At 39.1% G+C, this 16719-nt stretch overlaps 1 protein-coding gene and 1 pseudogene across 1 annotated transcript in view; both read left to right on the top strand.

The window, feature by feature from the left end:
* LOC126334885 (juvenile hormone esterase-like) overlaps positions 1-16719 on the top strand; it is an 84501-nt gene that overhangs the window by 45938 nt on the left and 21844 nt on the right. The window contains exon 5 of the mRNA XM_049997583.1: positions 7126-7310. Coding sequence (XP_049853540.1) covers positions 7126-7310 — 185 coding nt within the window. The remainder of the gene's footprint in view (positions 1-7125; positions 7311-16719) is intronic.
* On the top strand, positions 669-786 carry LOC126337100 (5S ribosomal RNA; annotated as a pseudogene).

Genomic DNA, 16719 nt, shown 5'->3' with positions numbered 1-16719 from the left:
TTTGGTGTTATTACGTGCCTTAACAAAATCACATATTCGGCATGTATCACTCAACAGCAATTTAAAACCAATATTATATTCTGTGTTGAAAATGGTTTCATACACTTGTTGTTTCACTAGCAACTCATCTGTATTTTTAATATATTTACAGTGCAAACAATACATTCCAGCAATTGAGTGAACAAAGGTCATGTTGGACTTGTTTGGATTCTGCGTTCTACTATAATGTGATATGTTCCTTTGAAACATTTCGATGTGATTTCTAACCAGTTTTTTCTCTTGTTATCAATGGCATGAGGTCTGCTGGAATGCTTGCCTCCTCTGTCCTGCCTAGGTGTATGTACATATACGTGCATTGTAGATTCATGACTCTCAGTGTCACATTCTTCATTGCTGCGGACAATCCTCAAACGTTTAACAGAAATGGCATGAACAGCTAAAAATGCAGTCCTACACACTTCAACTTCAGTAACTGGAGTGTCATGAATAAAATACCTGAAAGAAACCTTCCTCTGGCTTACTGCTGGAACCTCCCTCTTCTTTGGATACACTTTTTTGCACTTATTGGCCGCACTAATCCAAATAAATAAGCATTTTGCATATTATAATCTCCCGACAAATAAAAGTCAATAAATATCGCCTCCTTGCAGAAACTAGTTTTGCAGCAAGCGAATGGCCTTGCTGCAGTGGTAACACCGGTTCCCGTCAGATCACCGTAGTTAAGCACTGTCGGGCTGGGCTAGCACTTGGATGGGTGACCATCTGGTCTGCCGAGTGCTGTTGGCAAGTGGGGTGCACTCAGCCCTTGTGAGGCAAACTGAGGAGCTACTTGATTTGGAAGTCACGGCTCCAGTCTCATAAACTGACAAATGGCCGGAAGAGTGGTGTGCTGACCACATGCCCCTCCATATCTGCATCCAGTGACACCTGTGGACTGAGGATGACTCGGCGGCCGGTCAGTACCATTGGGCCTTCCAAGGCCAATTCGGGTGGAGTTTAGTTTTAGTTTTGAGTTTAGCATGGATCACTGGCACTGTGAAACACTTTCTCGGGTGCACTCTTATTTTTTCGGGATTTATATTCTTTTCCATTGTTTCTTAATCTCTTTTTTTCATTATCTTTCCACTCATTTTTTTTTATGAATTCTCTTTTTTACATGTACTGTAGCATTTCCTTTGTCACATTAATAGCAACACCTATTGCTGCCATCTTGGAAACATACGAACAACAATTGAGAACCGCTTTCTGATTAGCTTTCCGAAACCAAGTCAGCCAACAAGATGAATCGACTCATGAGACACAGTGATACTATTGGCATGGGCCTCTTTTCCACTGTGAATGTGTAAGTCCTGAATACCAGCAAATATAATATGCTCTTTTTAAAGGAACGGGCACATGCCACAGTGCTAGAAGTTCCCACTAGATGGCATCGGCTTCCTTGCTGTACCAAAATCACAAAATCACTGAGCAAGTGGCATGTGCCGCTTTTCCACAGGGCCCCTCATATTCTGACATATGACAGGACTGGTACAGGATGGCTTTGTAGTGCTTTGGGCTTCGTTTGGAACAGAAATAGCTTCAAGAGAACTGATGCCTCTATGAAGCATTAAATTGGACTGCAAAATGTTTCATAAAAACATCTATCATGAACTGCAATTTCAAATACCTTTATGGTACACACCCTGACTGCACTGAACAGTGTATGTGACTTTTCAATTTGCTTTTCAGTTAAAACAATTTTATTTCCTTCTTTTGCCCACATTATGCCACATGAATCTAATGAAAATAAACTTGAATTCAGAAATGATTATACCAGCCTTATTACACATCTATATTTACATCTCTACACTGCAAACCACTGTGAGGTGCATGGCAGAGGATACATACCATTGTACCAGTTATTAGGGTTTCTTCAGGTTACATTCACGTATGGAGTGTGGGAAGAATGATTGTTTAAATGCCTGTGTGCTTGCAGTAATTATTCTAAACTTATCCTCATGATCTCTATGTGAGCAATAGATATGGGGTTGCAGTATGTTCCAAGAGTTATCATTTAATGCTGGTTTGTGAAACTTTGTTAGTAGACTTTTTTGGGATAGTTTATATCTATCTGCAAGAGATTTCAAAAAGCATAGGTGTGGTACTGAGTCAAATTCTTTTTAGAAGTAAAGAAATATTGCTCTACCTGACTGGCTTGATCCAAAGCTTGCAGTATGTCATGTGAGAAAAGTGCGGGATGAGTTTCATGTGGTCGATGTTTTGAAATCCATGCTGGGTGGCATTGAGGAGGTCATTGTCTTCAACATACTTCATGCTGTTTGAGCTCAGAATATGTTCTATGAGTCTACTACAAATTGATGTCAACGATATTGGAATGTAGTTTTGTGGATCACGTCTAACACCTTTCTTGTAGACGGGCATGATCTCTGCCTTTCTCTAAGAACTGGGTATGGTTTTTTGTTTGAGGGATCTATGATAGATTATAGTTAAAAGGGGGGGGGGGGGATTTTAATTCAGTTGCAAATTCAGTATAGAATCTGATAGGGATTCCATTGGGCCTGGTGCATTGTTCTACTTTAATGACTTCAGTCATTTCTCAACACCACTGACATTAATACTTATTTCACTCATTTTTTCAATGGTACAAGGATTGAATTGGAGCAATTCTTCTGGGTTTTCATTTGTAAAGGAAGATTTGAAAACAGAGTTAAGCATTTCAGCTTTTGCTTTGCTACCATTAATTTCAGTTCCTGTCTCATTTGCTAGAGACTGGACACTGACTTTGGTGCCACTAACAGTCTTTACACACTACCAGAATTTCTTTGTGTTCTGTGAAAGATCACCTGACAATAGTTTGCTATGGTAGTCACTGAAGGCATCACACATTGCTGTCTTGATAACCAAGTGTGTTGCATTCAGCATCTCTTTATCTATAGCCATATGCTTTGTTTATTACGCAGTAATCTCTGTTTCTTTGGAAGTTTTTTTGCAGTGACTCTATACCATGGAGGTTCTCTCCCATTATGAACTGTTCTACTGGGTACATACCTATTCAGTGGATGGTCAACTAATCTTTTTAACTTGAGCCGGAGATCCTCTACATGCTCCTGCCCTCTCCTGAAAGTTTCAAGTTCCTTATTGAGATATGGCATTACTGTTTTTAGTATAGTTTACTGAACATATATATTTTTCTGCTTCTTGTAGTTGTTCTTTGTACTTCGATAATCATCGTTGCCACAACTGTGTCATGGTCACTGATAACAGTTTTGATGTGAACATCCTCAAAGAGGTCACGTCGATTTGTTGCCACTAGATCCATTATATTTCCATCATAAGTGGGGTTCCTAACTATGCATTTTAGGCAATTTTCAGATAAGGCATTTAGTAAAGTTTCACAGGATTTCTTATCATGCCCACCACTCACAAAACTGCAAGTTTCCCAATTAACTGTTGGATGATTGAAGTTTCCTCTGATCATTACAGTATGATTGGGGACCTTACGTACAAGTGAACTGAGGTTTCCTCTGAAGTTTTCAGCTACATCATGAGATGAGTCTGGTGGGCGACAGAAGGATCCAGTATCATTTGACACCCGCCCCTGATGCTAAGTCTTGCCCATGCAATCTCACATGCAGCTTCAATTTCTATCTTAGTGGTTTTGAGTTTCTTGCCTACTGGGAGAAATACACCAGTCCCATTTCCCATTTGCCTATGCTTTCGATATACACTTAAACTTTCCTCAAAATTCTCACTGCTATCAATTTCAGGTTTTGGCCAGCTTTCTGTACCTACTGTTATGTGAGCTTCAGTGCTTTCATGGGTGATTCTAACTCTGGCATTTGGTTGCAAATGCTTTAGCAATTTACTATTAGGATTTTAATTTTCTCACCTGTGGAAAGTGTTTCTTTTAATCTTGCAGTGAAACTTCTGGGTTTCCTACAGCTGTAATTATCAGTACTGGACGAAGAGTCACCTAATGTAAAAAACCCTTGTGTGCACCCCACACACAGTCAGCTACCAGTATAGCAGCCTCTGATGTGTAGTGCACACCTGATCTATCTAGGGGAACCCTACCGCTCTCAATCATGTGGTGCAAGTCCAGGCAGTGGCAGCCTAGCATGTCACAGAACCTTCAAAGTCTCTGGTTCAGTCCTTCCACTCAACTCGGAACCAAAGTACAACAATCAGTTCTGGGGACAATGCTGCAAATTGTGAACTTTATTGAATGTGTTTATGTTATGTTAAAATTTAAGCCTACAATATGAATTAGAAATATAAGATAGTTGAAGAGTGACTCACATACCTCATGTGACACTATCACTTACTTTTCTTCTAGTCAGCTGCAACAATGGGTGCTACATCAGCATTCTTGAAGCATTATGAAGGAGATGGTGATAGTCATTAATCAAATTGTTACAAGAAATGAAACATGGCTTTCTCACAACATTCTCACACTGAAGCAACAGTCTACAGAGTGGTGTCATCCTCAGTCACCATCCAAGTTCAAACAAACTGCAACAATTCAAAAACTCATGACTTCTGTACACTGGGACAGTGAGGGGGTCCTACTTGTCCATTTCAATCCCTGCAATGCGACCATCGGTAATGATGTACACTGTACATCTTCAGCGGGCTACCCAGAATGACTGAAAGGGCAAGTTCTCCCATGGAATTGTTCAATTGCATGATACTGTAAGTCTGCATACTGCCTTGCAGCTACAAGCCTCAGTACTTGAGAAACTCAGGTGGGACATCTTTGAGCATCCTCCCTAAAGCCCAGCCCTACCATCATTACCATTTCCTTTTTCCAAAACTGAAGGAGCACATTGCCAGTAAACACTTTGCAAATGATGAAGACCTGAAGGATTCTGTTGTGACCTTGTTGAGCAGTCAGGCGGCCAAATGGAATGAAGAGGATATTCACAAATTAGTGCCAAGGTACAACAAGTGCCTTAATGTGAAAGGGAACAATGTGGAAAAGTATAGAAAGTATGAGCCAAAATGTGTATATCCAGTTTCTGCATTATCATTGAAGAAAATATCGGTATGGCAAAACATTCTTTAGTTCCTGGATGGCCCTCTTATCTGCAAAAAGTGTCTGAGTTAATGGTGCTTTCAACATTTTAACGTAGACATTGTTATTATATAAGAATGACTGTTCGATATTTTATTGAACCATCGACACCACAGGAAATTGGATCAAACAGTCTGCAAGGAAAACAATGACACAGTTTTCAGAAAAGTAAATACCATATTGTTAAACTGTGTGTGTGTGTGTGTGTGTGTGTGTGTGTGTGTGTGTGTGTGTGTGTGTGTGTGTGTGTGTGGAGTAGGCAGGGAGGAAATGTTTAATCACATAAATTATTCACATAATCTTTAGTTGTAGTTCATTCTTAGAGAACAGCAATACCTCAGGTCCAAATCATCGTGGTGATTAAAAGCAGGAAGAAGATACAGTATTCTAATGCACAAGCTTCTTTGTGAATTTTCAGTTTGCAAATGTAGTCTATTAATGGCAAAAATACCAAAAAGACTCCTCTTCTATATTCCTTAGCATCACTTGTGTTGTAGTTACTAATTAATGGAGATCATCAGCTTAATGGTTGGTAAATGAATTCAAATGTCTTGTTTGTTATTGAATCAGATTGTAATTGAGAAAACAAATTGAAGACACTGACTGATTTCTAATATAATTTATTAAACTAACTCTATGGTTATATAAAGCAATCCACGTCATTGTTCAATGATTTCAACAGCAAATTAGGCTTTGTTTTTATCCAGAATTATTCTTTGTTGATGTGTTACTATGACTCATAAATGTTATCATCACATCAGCTGTCATTGTTACAGATACACTTAAGACATGACTATTATTCAGTAAACATTTTAAATTATTGCACTGCAATTACTTTTTATGATTTGTAGTTGGAGGAGTTCCTCATTTGTGTCTTCCACACCTGCATAACAGCATGGATGAATTGGTATTATGCCTTCTGGTGAACTGCATACTTATATCCTTCATTGTATTAACACTTGATAGTCATGGAATATCAATTAAAAGATATGCCATCCACAGGTTTCCAAAGAATCTTTTCCTGTTCGGAAGGGGGGCAGCAGAACTCCAAAACTGGCATCTTTCATATGAATGAGTTGGTCAGTTTTGAGGTGTGTCATATCACAAGAAACTAAATTCCATAGGTGCTAAAGTTGGCTAACAGTAATCACAGGAAATCACTTCTATAAGTGTATGAGAATTTTGTAAGGAATAAAAACTCTGTACTTTAGATTCGGAGGGGGGGGGGGGGGGGGTAGATGTGGGAAAGTGTCCTCTCTTGCTCCTCCCCTGTATTCTGCTGATGCTTATGATGCCATCATACAAAAGTGATGTGTCCTATGACACAGGTATGCACATTGCCTCAGTAAACACTCACACATTAACACTGGCTTGAACCAGATGCCATTAACAAAACAAGTGTATAGATACTGGGAAAAGAAAATCAATCAAAATAATAGCATGATGTTCATCATCTAAGAAAGAATGTTTGGAAACTAGAAATTGGATGAGGAGTCACACATACAATATAAAATTAAGTTGTCAAGAGTGTAAGAGAACTGTACCTACAATAGTATATTATAAATTACATTTAAAAAAGACTCAAAGAAACATATTCTTATGCCACTTCAGCATCGGGGCACAAATAAATGTATTTCAAATAGCAACAACAGGAAAAAGATAACCTCAACCTAGAATTTGAAGTATTCCTCCCCTATTCTGTTAATGTTGGACACACTCAAATCAGTTATATTTTTGGCTGTCATGTAGCTATTTAAAATATTGATAAGTAATGACAGTTGAAATAAAAAAGTCTGTTGCTAGTGTATAATAAGTAATATAAAAAACAGAATCATCTTCCTTACCTCTATACTTGAATATAATAAATCATCATCAGCAGTAGCTTAAATGTATATGATGAAAAACCACTTAAAATAAAACAGCAGCCTTTTTTCTGCATTTGCCACCCCCAACTCTCATATTACTGAACAACTCTATGAAAACTTTTGTGTACCTATGTCAAAATATGTAATGTATCTTTACTGACTACTTGCTATTATAATTTTCCCTAGGATTGTTTCATCGGGCAATTGCAATGAGTGGTGGCGTCCAGTCAGTTGTACTTCATGATCCATTTGGACAAGCAAAGAAGCAAGCACAGCTATTGAACTGCCCTTACAATTCATCAAAGGAAATATACAACTGCTTAAAAGAGAAAGATGCTCAGGAAATTGCTGATTCCATTACTGGATTTTATGTAAGTATCATGTGATCTGCAAATTTTTTGTGCACCTTTGTGGTGTTGAAAGTCATAAAAACAATTAATTAGTTTTCTGTAGACTAAGAAACCATTCTAAAACATTATGAGTCATAAAACGTCCTGGCAGATTAAAACTGTGTTCCAGACTGAGACTCGAACTCAGAAACTTTTCCTTTCACGGGCTACTGCTCTACCATCTGAGCTACCCAAGGACAACTCACGCCCCATCCTCACAGCTTTATTTCTGCCAGTACCTCATCTCCTACCTTCCTAAATTCACAGAAGCTCTTCTGTGAATCTTGCAGAAGTAGCACTCCAGGAAGAAAGGATATTGCGGAGACACGGCTTAGCCACTAGCAGAAGTAAAGCTGTGAGGATGGAGCATGAGTCATGCTTGGGTAGCTCAGACGGTAGAGCACTTGCCCGCAAAAGGCAAAGGTCCCGTGTTCGAGTCTCGGTCCAGCACACTGTTTTAATCTGCCAGGAAGTTTCATAACAGTGCACACTCTGTTGCAGAGTGAAAATCTCATTATGAGTTATATTTTGGTCACAATACAAAATATTGCACAGTTAAGAATTGATTTTCAGTTACACAAATTTACAGCACATTATAATGATGGAAGCTATGATTAAGTTAGCACTGATATAGACAAAGAGGCTGTGACTCTTCGTGCAAGGTTCCAAAACCAAATAGTCCTTAAATGATCACAGAAGACTGTTCAATGGAAGATGTAACATTTGCAATAATGAGACTTCAAAATCAAAATGTTAAAAAAAAGCTTCTTTTTTTTATTATACTGTTAATTTAATATTTGACATCTATTGTATACATCACACTGATGAGTAATCTGACAGCTTTGAAAGATAAATAGCTGTTTTCATATTTCAAGAATGGAGGCTCACATTGTTTTGGACATTAATCCATGCAGTACCTGGGATTTGTATTCCCACAATTCAGATAATATACAGGAAGCTAATAATGAAATGTACCATAATTTAATTGAAGTTTTTAGACATTTCCAATTTCCTGCCTTGTGTCTATTCAAAACTTTTTAAAATATTGTCTGCCTGCTTAGCTCAGTGGTAACATGTTTGCCTACCATGCAGTGGGCCCAGGTTCAATTCCCAGCCAGGTTGTAGATAAATCTTGTGCTTGATGAGGCCCCTTTAAGTCTTTCGTTATTGACCTAACCTGATACTCTTATGAGTGAGCTACACAGAATAAAGTACTTTATTAATTTTTATTACACTGCAACAGAACATTATCTTAACCAATAGAGGAACTCAAAGTACCCTCCACCACACACCGTCAGGTGGCTTGCAGAGTATGGATGTAGATGTAGATGTAGAAGCCACTATGGAGCGAAAGTATGGCAGACATGCAAGAATTTTGTCTGTATGTCAGTTCATTTAAGAGAGAGACTTCTGTTTGTAAAATCCACCACCACCACCACCATCATCATCATCATCATTTCCCAGCTCCAGTCTCCCAGGTGTGGTGTGCAAGTGCTTGCCATCCCTTTATGTCTTCACAGATTTTCTGTTCCTGGACATCTTCCTCTGGAATCTGCTCTCCTACACCCCTAATTACATTGCATCTATCCAGCATTTTCTGGACCTTCCTCTAGGTCTTTTTTGCCTTGGACACTTATTTCAAAATATTTTCTGGTTGGTCTTTTCTCACCCTTTCTCATAATTTACCCATTCCACTGCAGTCTGTATATCTATATTGCACTAGTAATAGGGGCTTCAATGCCGGCTATATTCTTGTTCACTTCCTTTTTTGATCTTGTCCTTTCTAGCAGTCTGGTTCATAGTTCTTATGAATCTCATCTCTGTCACTTCAATTCCACTCCAGTCTTTTGCCAATAGGGTAAATGTCTCTAAACCATAAGTGAGAATTGGCACAAAGTATGAGTGGTATACGGTTGTTTCACAAAGTATGTGTGGTATGTTGTTGTTTTTGCCTTTTTGTGGTATTTCGCTGTCCTGTGAAGGTTTCTGACTTGATTGTAAAAGCTAGTGATTTCTGCGTTCTGCTCAGTATTTCCGATCTTTAGAAGTTGTGCTTCTGAGGTACTGGAAATTAGAAACTGATTAATTTCACCCATTCCAAATATAAGTTTGAGTCTGTTTTTTTTCCTGTTTATTGTCATTACTACAATATTGGTGTTGCTAATCTTGCTCCAAATTGAACTATTTGTCAGCCTATCAATATGATGATTCGATGCCATTTTGTTATATATCTAGGCACCAAGTAAGTTTAAACATAGAGTTTGTTCAGAGCTATTATAAACTTAATTATGATGTGACACAAAGAAAATATTATGTTTCCCTGACAAGATAATTTCATGTTTTCCTTATTTTTGCATAGCACTAGCACTTCAAGCAGCTAATAAAATGACTTTTGTTCAGGATAATTGCAATGCAGGTGACTGCCACTACCACAGTATTAGTTGATCCTTTCACTACTCAAAGCTGTTTTTTTCTTAGTAGAACCATATGAACTAATATGCTTAACATACTAATTTTCTTTCTTGCTTCTCAACATCCATAGTTTAAATTCTTCCCAATTCCCCTCTTGGAGATTCCTAGACTCCATAGCTTCATCCACACCTATTAACATCCATTCATTCTAAATGACCATTCCATAGTAACATCCTATGTTTAATAGCTTTATCACAGTACTTTAATTTCCCATAAATATTTTATGAGCTACTTTAAGAAAGACCTTGACAGGGTCAGAGGAAACACTGACAACATGCTTTTACTTCTTAGCAGCATTAAAATTTTCTTTGTAATGTAAAATGTGTTTCTTTGTTCTACTCTGCTCTACTCTGCTTCTTTGTACTGCAGCTACGACACCTATGAGAACATATTTTACATGAAATTATATATAATAAGGAGAGGGATGAACATATTAAGGAAAGTTCTGGTAGAATGTAAATAATTTAGGAATAAAGGAGACTACTCATCAAATAGCAGAGTCATTGAGCTGTCAACAGGAACACACAAAAGAGAGTGAAACCTTGCTTGCTTCTGCATTGTATCAGCTAGACACAGAGCCCAGATTGCAGTCTGACAAGTGGACTAGGATAGAGAGATGTTTTTGTTAAGTGGGGAGGGGTTTTTGTCAGATGGGGTAGGTAAAGGGATGGTGGAGGGTGTCTGGAAGAGGGATTAGGGTTGGGCGGCAGCTAGTGGCTTAAAGGGAGGCAGCAGTTGTGATGGCTAGGGAAGCAGGTTGAGGGGTGGCAGGTGTACGGGCTAGGAATGTGATACACTGGACTTGAGCCAGTGAGGTGTGGTGCACAATGAGGGTGACACGGAGATGTGGATTGGGAGGAGGTGACATGATTCAGGAAGAGGAAACTGTTGAGCAGAGGCTGTATGGACAGTGGGTTAGCACAGATTAAGGCAAGGAGGATTATACAAGCAGAGAATGTGTTGCAAGGATAACTGCCATCTATGTAGTATAGAAAAGCTGGTGGTGGACAGAATGATTCAGATGGTACAAGTTGTGAAGCAACTATTGACCTCTAGCATGTTGAGCCACTTGGTGGTCAATTCGTTCTTGGCCACAGTTTGGCAGTGGTCATTCATTCTGACAGATAGCATGTTGGTTGTCATACCAACCAAGGGAGAACCGATAGAGGTACTCAGGGTACCCTCCACCACACACTGTCAGGTGGCTTGCGGAGTATGGATGTAGATGTAGATGTAGATGAACATAAAAAAGCCGTAGGATGATTGCCCTGCCTCTGATGAGATAGAATAAACCAATGACAGGACTGGAGTAGGAAGTACTGGGTTGGTGAATTGGACACATAGCAAGAGAAATTTGTAGATTAGGTCTGGGGAAGGAGGGGTGGTAGTGGCTGTCTGTGAAGGCCCTTGTGAGATCTTCACCATCCTGGTCAAGGAAATTCTCATCACTGCTGATATGCTGTCCAGAGGTGACCAGGTGGTATGTAAGCAATTTTTTGGTGTGGGAGGACTGACAGCTGTCAAAATTCAGGCACTGTTGGCGGTTAGCTGGTTTAATATGGGCTGAGGCACGGGTGGAGCCATCAGACAGTTGGAAGTAAACATCCAGAAAGGTGGTATTTTGGGTTGAGAAGGACCAGGTGATGCAGATATAAGAGATGGTGTTGAGGTTGTGGAGGAATGAGGGTAGGGTGGGTGGCTTGGCCTTGAGTCCAGACCATGGAGGTATCGTTGGTGAACTTGAAACAGACAAAGGGTTTGTAGTAGGGTAGGAAGATTACCTCTAGATGGCCCATAAATACGTAAATAGGATTATAGCAGCAGATGCCATGCGGGTGCCCATGGCTGTTCCATGGATTTGTTTACATACCTTCCCCTTAAAGGATAAGTAGTTGTGATTGAGGAAATAGTTGGTAAGGTATATGATAAATGAGATAGTGGGTTGGTGTCAGGAGGACAATGGGAGTGGTAGTGTCTGATAGTTGCAAGACAATGGGTGTGAGGGAGGTTAGTGTAGGATGTTGAGGTGGTATCAGTATTGACAAGCAGAGATCCACGTGGTAAAGTGATGGAACTGGTTAGTATCTTCAACATGAGAAGTTAGGCTTTAGACAATTGATTGGAAGCACTTGTCAACAAGAGTGGAAATCCTTTCAGATGGTGTCCACAATTGTCATTTTTGTAGATTTCAGGAGCATATAAAAGTTGGATGTGCAGGGTGTCATTGGCATGAGGAGGAGATGGACTCAGGGAAGAGGTTCTGGGATGTGCCCAAAGATTTTAGTAGGGGCTGGAAGGTATGTTGGATTCCTGAGTAGGGATTACAATGGCAGAGCCTGTATGTGGAAGAGTCTAGCAGTTGGCAGAAGCCTTCTGTCAAGTAGTCACTGCGATTCAAGATGGTGGGGGAATTTTTATAACAGGGAATGGTCTGTTATGAGACAGTGAATGGCTGTACTTTCTTTTGTTGAGAGGTTTGTGTTCTTGGGATGAGACCTGGGAAAGGATGATGAGACCAAGTTGGAGGTAAGGAATGTTTGGATGGTGACCGGAGGGCGGTTGGGTGGGAAGGAGAGAGGGTCACAGTAGAATGGTGATATGAACTGGGAGAGGCAAGGATCAATGTGGGAATTAAGTGAGCTTTGGTTGGAGGGGTTGGTGCAAATAAGTGTTTCCACTGGAGGAATCAGGAGGAGGAGGGTAGGTCTTTTAGGTCTTTGATGAATTCACCTTGGTTAAACTTGGGTGCGAGTCTGCAGTCGAGGCCTTTGGGTAGCACTAAAACTTACATAGAATTGAGATTTTGGTGGTAAGGTTAACAACAGTGTTTTGTGCTTGTATGAGCTCTAGATTTCGTTGAGTGTTGTGAGGGAGTTTTAGAGGATGTGGTAAACCGAAAAGGTCAGCAAGGCAGCATTTGGAGGCTATGAGGAACTGATAATGGGGGTTCACTGTGAGTAGGGTAGGTGTTGATGGGCAGTAGTGTTCCAAGTTGGGACTTGGATGCCAACAGATTTAATAATTTATAAAGATGGTATCTGGAGTGCTCTTCCAGGTGTGGGAGTGCACACGTTTCAATTTTTGAGACGTGGTGTATTTAGATGGGACTCCGCAATAACACTATCTTGCGGAGGGAACAGATGTGATTCTGGGATGTCTGCACCATGGAGATGCAGTACCAGTTTTGTGAAGGACAGGAACTGACAGAAGCTGAAAATACGAAAGTATACTGAAAGGAGAGGTGGGATCCAGAGAAGAAAATTGTTATGGTTACATTATTGGGAGGGATTCCACAGGTTAGGGAGATTTCCCATACCAGACCCTCTTGCACCCCTAATCCTCCCACCACATCCAAGAATCAGCTACAAAGGAGCACACCTCTCCTCACCCATTATCACCCTGGACTGGAGGATCTGAACCATATCCTCTGCTAGGGCTTTGATTATCTATCATTGTGGCCAGAAAAGAGGGATATCCTATCCAAGACCCTTCCCACCCCCTCCTAAAATGATACTCTATTGCCCACCCAACCTACACAATTTCCTGATCAATTCCTATGCCACTCCTACTCTCACCCCCTTGCCACAGCAGTCCTATCACTGTGGAACACACCAGTACATGATCTTCCCAATTCACCCATCCAGCACTTCCTACTCCAGTTCTGTCAGTCATATCCCTTCAGAGGCAGGGCCATCTGTGAAAGCAGCCATGTCATATACCAACTCTGTTACAATTGCTCTTCACAAGAAAGAATAGCCACTGCCAAACTGTGGCCAAGAACAAAGTTGACCACCCAGTGACACAACATGCTGCTGAGCACAACATGATGAAGGTAACGGTTACCTCACAACCCATGCCACATAGATCCTTTCCTCCAGCACCATCTGAACTAAAAAGATGGAAGTTATCCTTGCAACACATCATTTGCTCGTGTCATCTTCCTGATCTCAGTCTCTGCTAACCTACTGTCCCCACAGCATCTGTCCAACAGTTTCCCCTTTATTTGCCCTCTCACCCCCTCCCAGTCCATACCGCCATTCTTCATGGTGTGCCACACTTCACCAGCTCCAGTATCTGTGTATCACATGGTTAGATTGGGCACCTACCATCCCTCTTTGCCGCATTCCTAGTAGAACATCTGCTGCCTCCCTCTGAGCCACTAATTACCCGTCTCTTTGTCCAACAATATATGTTGACATGACTGCCATTAAATACAAGTTATTTACAGCAGAAACATCTAATTTCCTGCTGCTCAATGTAGTATTTTTTTCTACCAATGATATTTTCTAAGTGTCTTTTAAATTCCAGAGTCTGTATATGTGAGTTAGCATTCCAGCAAAAAGTAATTCTGCCTATATGACAGAATTTTTCTTTTTCTTTGGCTCTATTTTACAATTTTATCAGCTAATTTTGTTATCTCTTTGTTTTTTTTCCATCTCTCAGTCTGAGGTTATTTCTGCTCTCTTCCTATATGTCCTCTCTGGCATTTTTGTTTATTCACTTCAAACTTGTTCACCTTTTTACCATCTGGGTTATGTGATTTGTTTCATGCTGTAGTTTTCTGTAAACAGGTGAGTGGATATCATTAGATGGGAAAAAAACTGAATGCAGCTAATGAGAGATATAGAAGTGGTGAAGAGGGAAGTCAGTAACTGAGAAGAAAAGTGTGCAAGATGTAGAAAGAGAAAAGAGTTAGTAGTAGGAGAAGTTAAAAGCAGAGGATTGCATGAGAAACTGTAAAGGGAAGAAGGGAAGGAAGTATGTATCTTCCATCAACAGTGAGGTCATTACAGATGGTTATTTAAACAGAAAAACAAATGAAAGTGGGAGAAACGGATGAATAAACATAGAAACAAAAAACAAGGATAAGTATTAAAGGAATGAAAAAGTAGAAATGGGGGTGAAGGGATAACAGAAAGAATGTGAGAAAATATAGCCTTTTTTGCCTACATTAGTCATTTATTCTCTATTGTTTGCACGTTTTCTCGTCTTTCACTTCCTTTGAATCTTTTATATGTTTCATCCCTTTTAATATTTACTAATTGATGGATTTTCCCTTGCTGCCCCATTTTTTTAAGCATTTCGAAGTTCTCTTTTATTTTAGTCTTCTATTTCTCAATCACATCTATCAGCATACCCTCTACCACATTTGCCTTTTCAGTTTCTTCTTTCTATATATCTGACACACTGACTGATCCCTATGTTAGTTATTAATTTTCAGTTTTTCAACTCCTATTTGTTTTTCATATAGAATTTCCATGCAGCCACGTCTAATGGTAGCCCTACATGGTTTTAATAGCTAACCCTCTGTAAGAACTTCAGATTTTCCTTCTCCATCCTTGTTTTGAAAATGGAATGGTTGATTCTCAAAAACGGTAGCCCATATGCCTCTTATTCTTAGTGGTGAATGTTTTATCATCACCCAAGCTAGTGAGTGGACATTTTGTGTATTTTTAGCCCTTCAGTTGTAGATGAATATAAGTTTTTAAAGTAGTATTATCCTCTGAACAAGAGTTGAAGCCATCTGTTAAATTTCTGGAGCAGCAAGGGAAGTGCAACTGATCCAAATTTTAATACTGGGCATTTATTCAATGAAAAACTTTTCATGTATGTTTTATTTATTTAATGGTTCAGTTGATAAATGTTTTGCATACAGTTCAGCACTAGACATACACTAACAAACATTACACATAATTATCACATTGGTGGAAGAGGGGGCCTTTGCTATTATATTTTTACAAAGGTGGAGTTATGAAATATGAAGCTGTAATTGTCACTATGTGTTTTATTTTTTCCTCTTTTCATTAGCTATCACTTCATCTGTTGTGAATTTATTTTTTTAAGTTCCTTTTACTCTCTCTAGTGTTTTATACACATCAATATAAATAATCGAAATAAATGAATTGGACTAATTGTTTATTTTCTTTGATGAAGATAGAACATACAGGGCGATTCCGTGATGATGTTACAAGCTTTTGGGGATGACGTAGAAGGGTAAATGTATCAGTTTGGGGTTGAGGACCTGGTCTGGAAGCAATCAAGTTAAAAGTTATGGAAATAGCTGTGATAACTATGACAGTGCCCTCTTCTACTGCAAGCCCTTTACTTTCCATATTTTGGGACGAGGTAGTATGAACCAAAATAAGAAAAATGTACAGCATCACATGGACTCTAAAATGCATCCCTTAAGAGCTATGAGCACTTGTTTTGTAGAAGAATTGTGAATTATGGTTTATTTGTCTCATAACATACATAATATAAATCATTTGCTTCAGGCACCGGAGACAGATCAAATTGTGGTAATGTTTCACCATAAACAAAGAACAGCCAATGTTAACAAACAGCATTATAATAATAATACAATTTTGTTGTATCTATACATACAATAAAATTTAACACATAATCACCCGCTTGCTCAAATTATCATTTCATCCTTTATTAATTCTTCTACTGAACAGCAGCATTTCTCCCACAGAATCTGCTGTAGTTTCGTTTTCAAAATTTCAGGCTTCATATTAAATATGTTTTTGCCCATTGACTTGTTATATATTGTCATCCCAATATACTGTGGAGTCCGTGCATGTAATTTCAAATGGTGCATGGGTAGCATAAAAATATTTTTATTTCTTGTGTTATATGTTTGGTTAAAATGATTCTCCTCAAATAATTTTTGTCTGCTGTGTAGGAAGATTATAATTTCATAAATGTATATGGAGGTAACAGTTGGGTTTTGTAAGTTCCAAAATAATGGGAAAACTCTGTTTGCTGTGCAGTACACATGTACTGGACAAATTTCTTTTGCAGTTTTAGTATTCGTTATTCCCTACTTGAACTTCCCCAGAAAATTATCCCATATCTAATGACAGATTCAAAACAAAAATGACAAACAATTTCTTGTGTATTCAAGTCGATGGAATTT

This window comes from Schistocerca gregaria, chromosome 2, assembly GCF_023897955.1.
Source record: "Schistocerca gregaria isolate iqSchGreg1 chromosome 2, iqSchGreg1.2, whole genome shotgun sequence".
Taxonomy (NCBI): Eukaryota; Metazoa; Arthropoda; class Insecta; order Orthoptera; family Acrididae; genus Schistocerca; species Schistocerca gregaria.
Note: the sequence above shows the minus strand (reverse complement) of the source record. Positions and strands in the feature narration are given on the sequence as shown.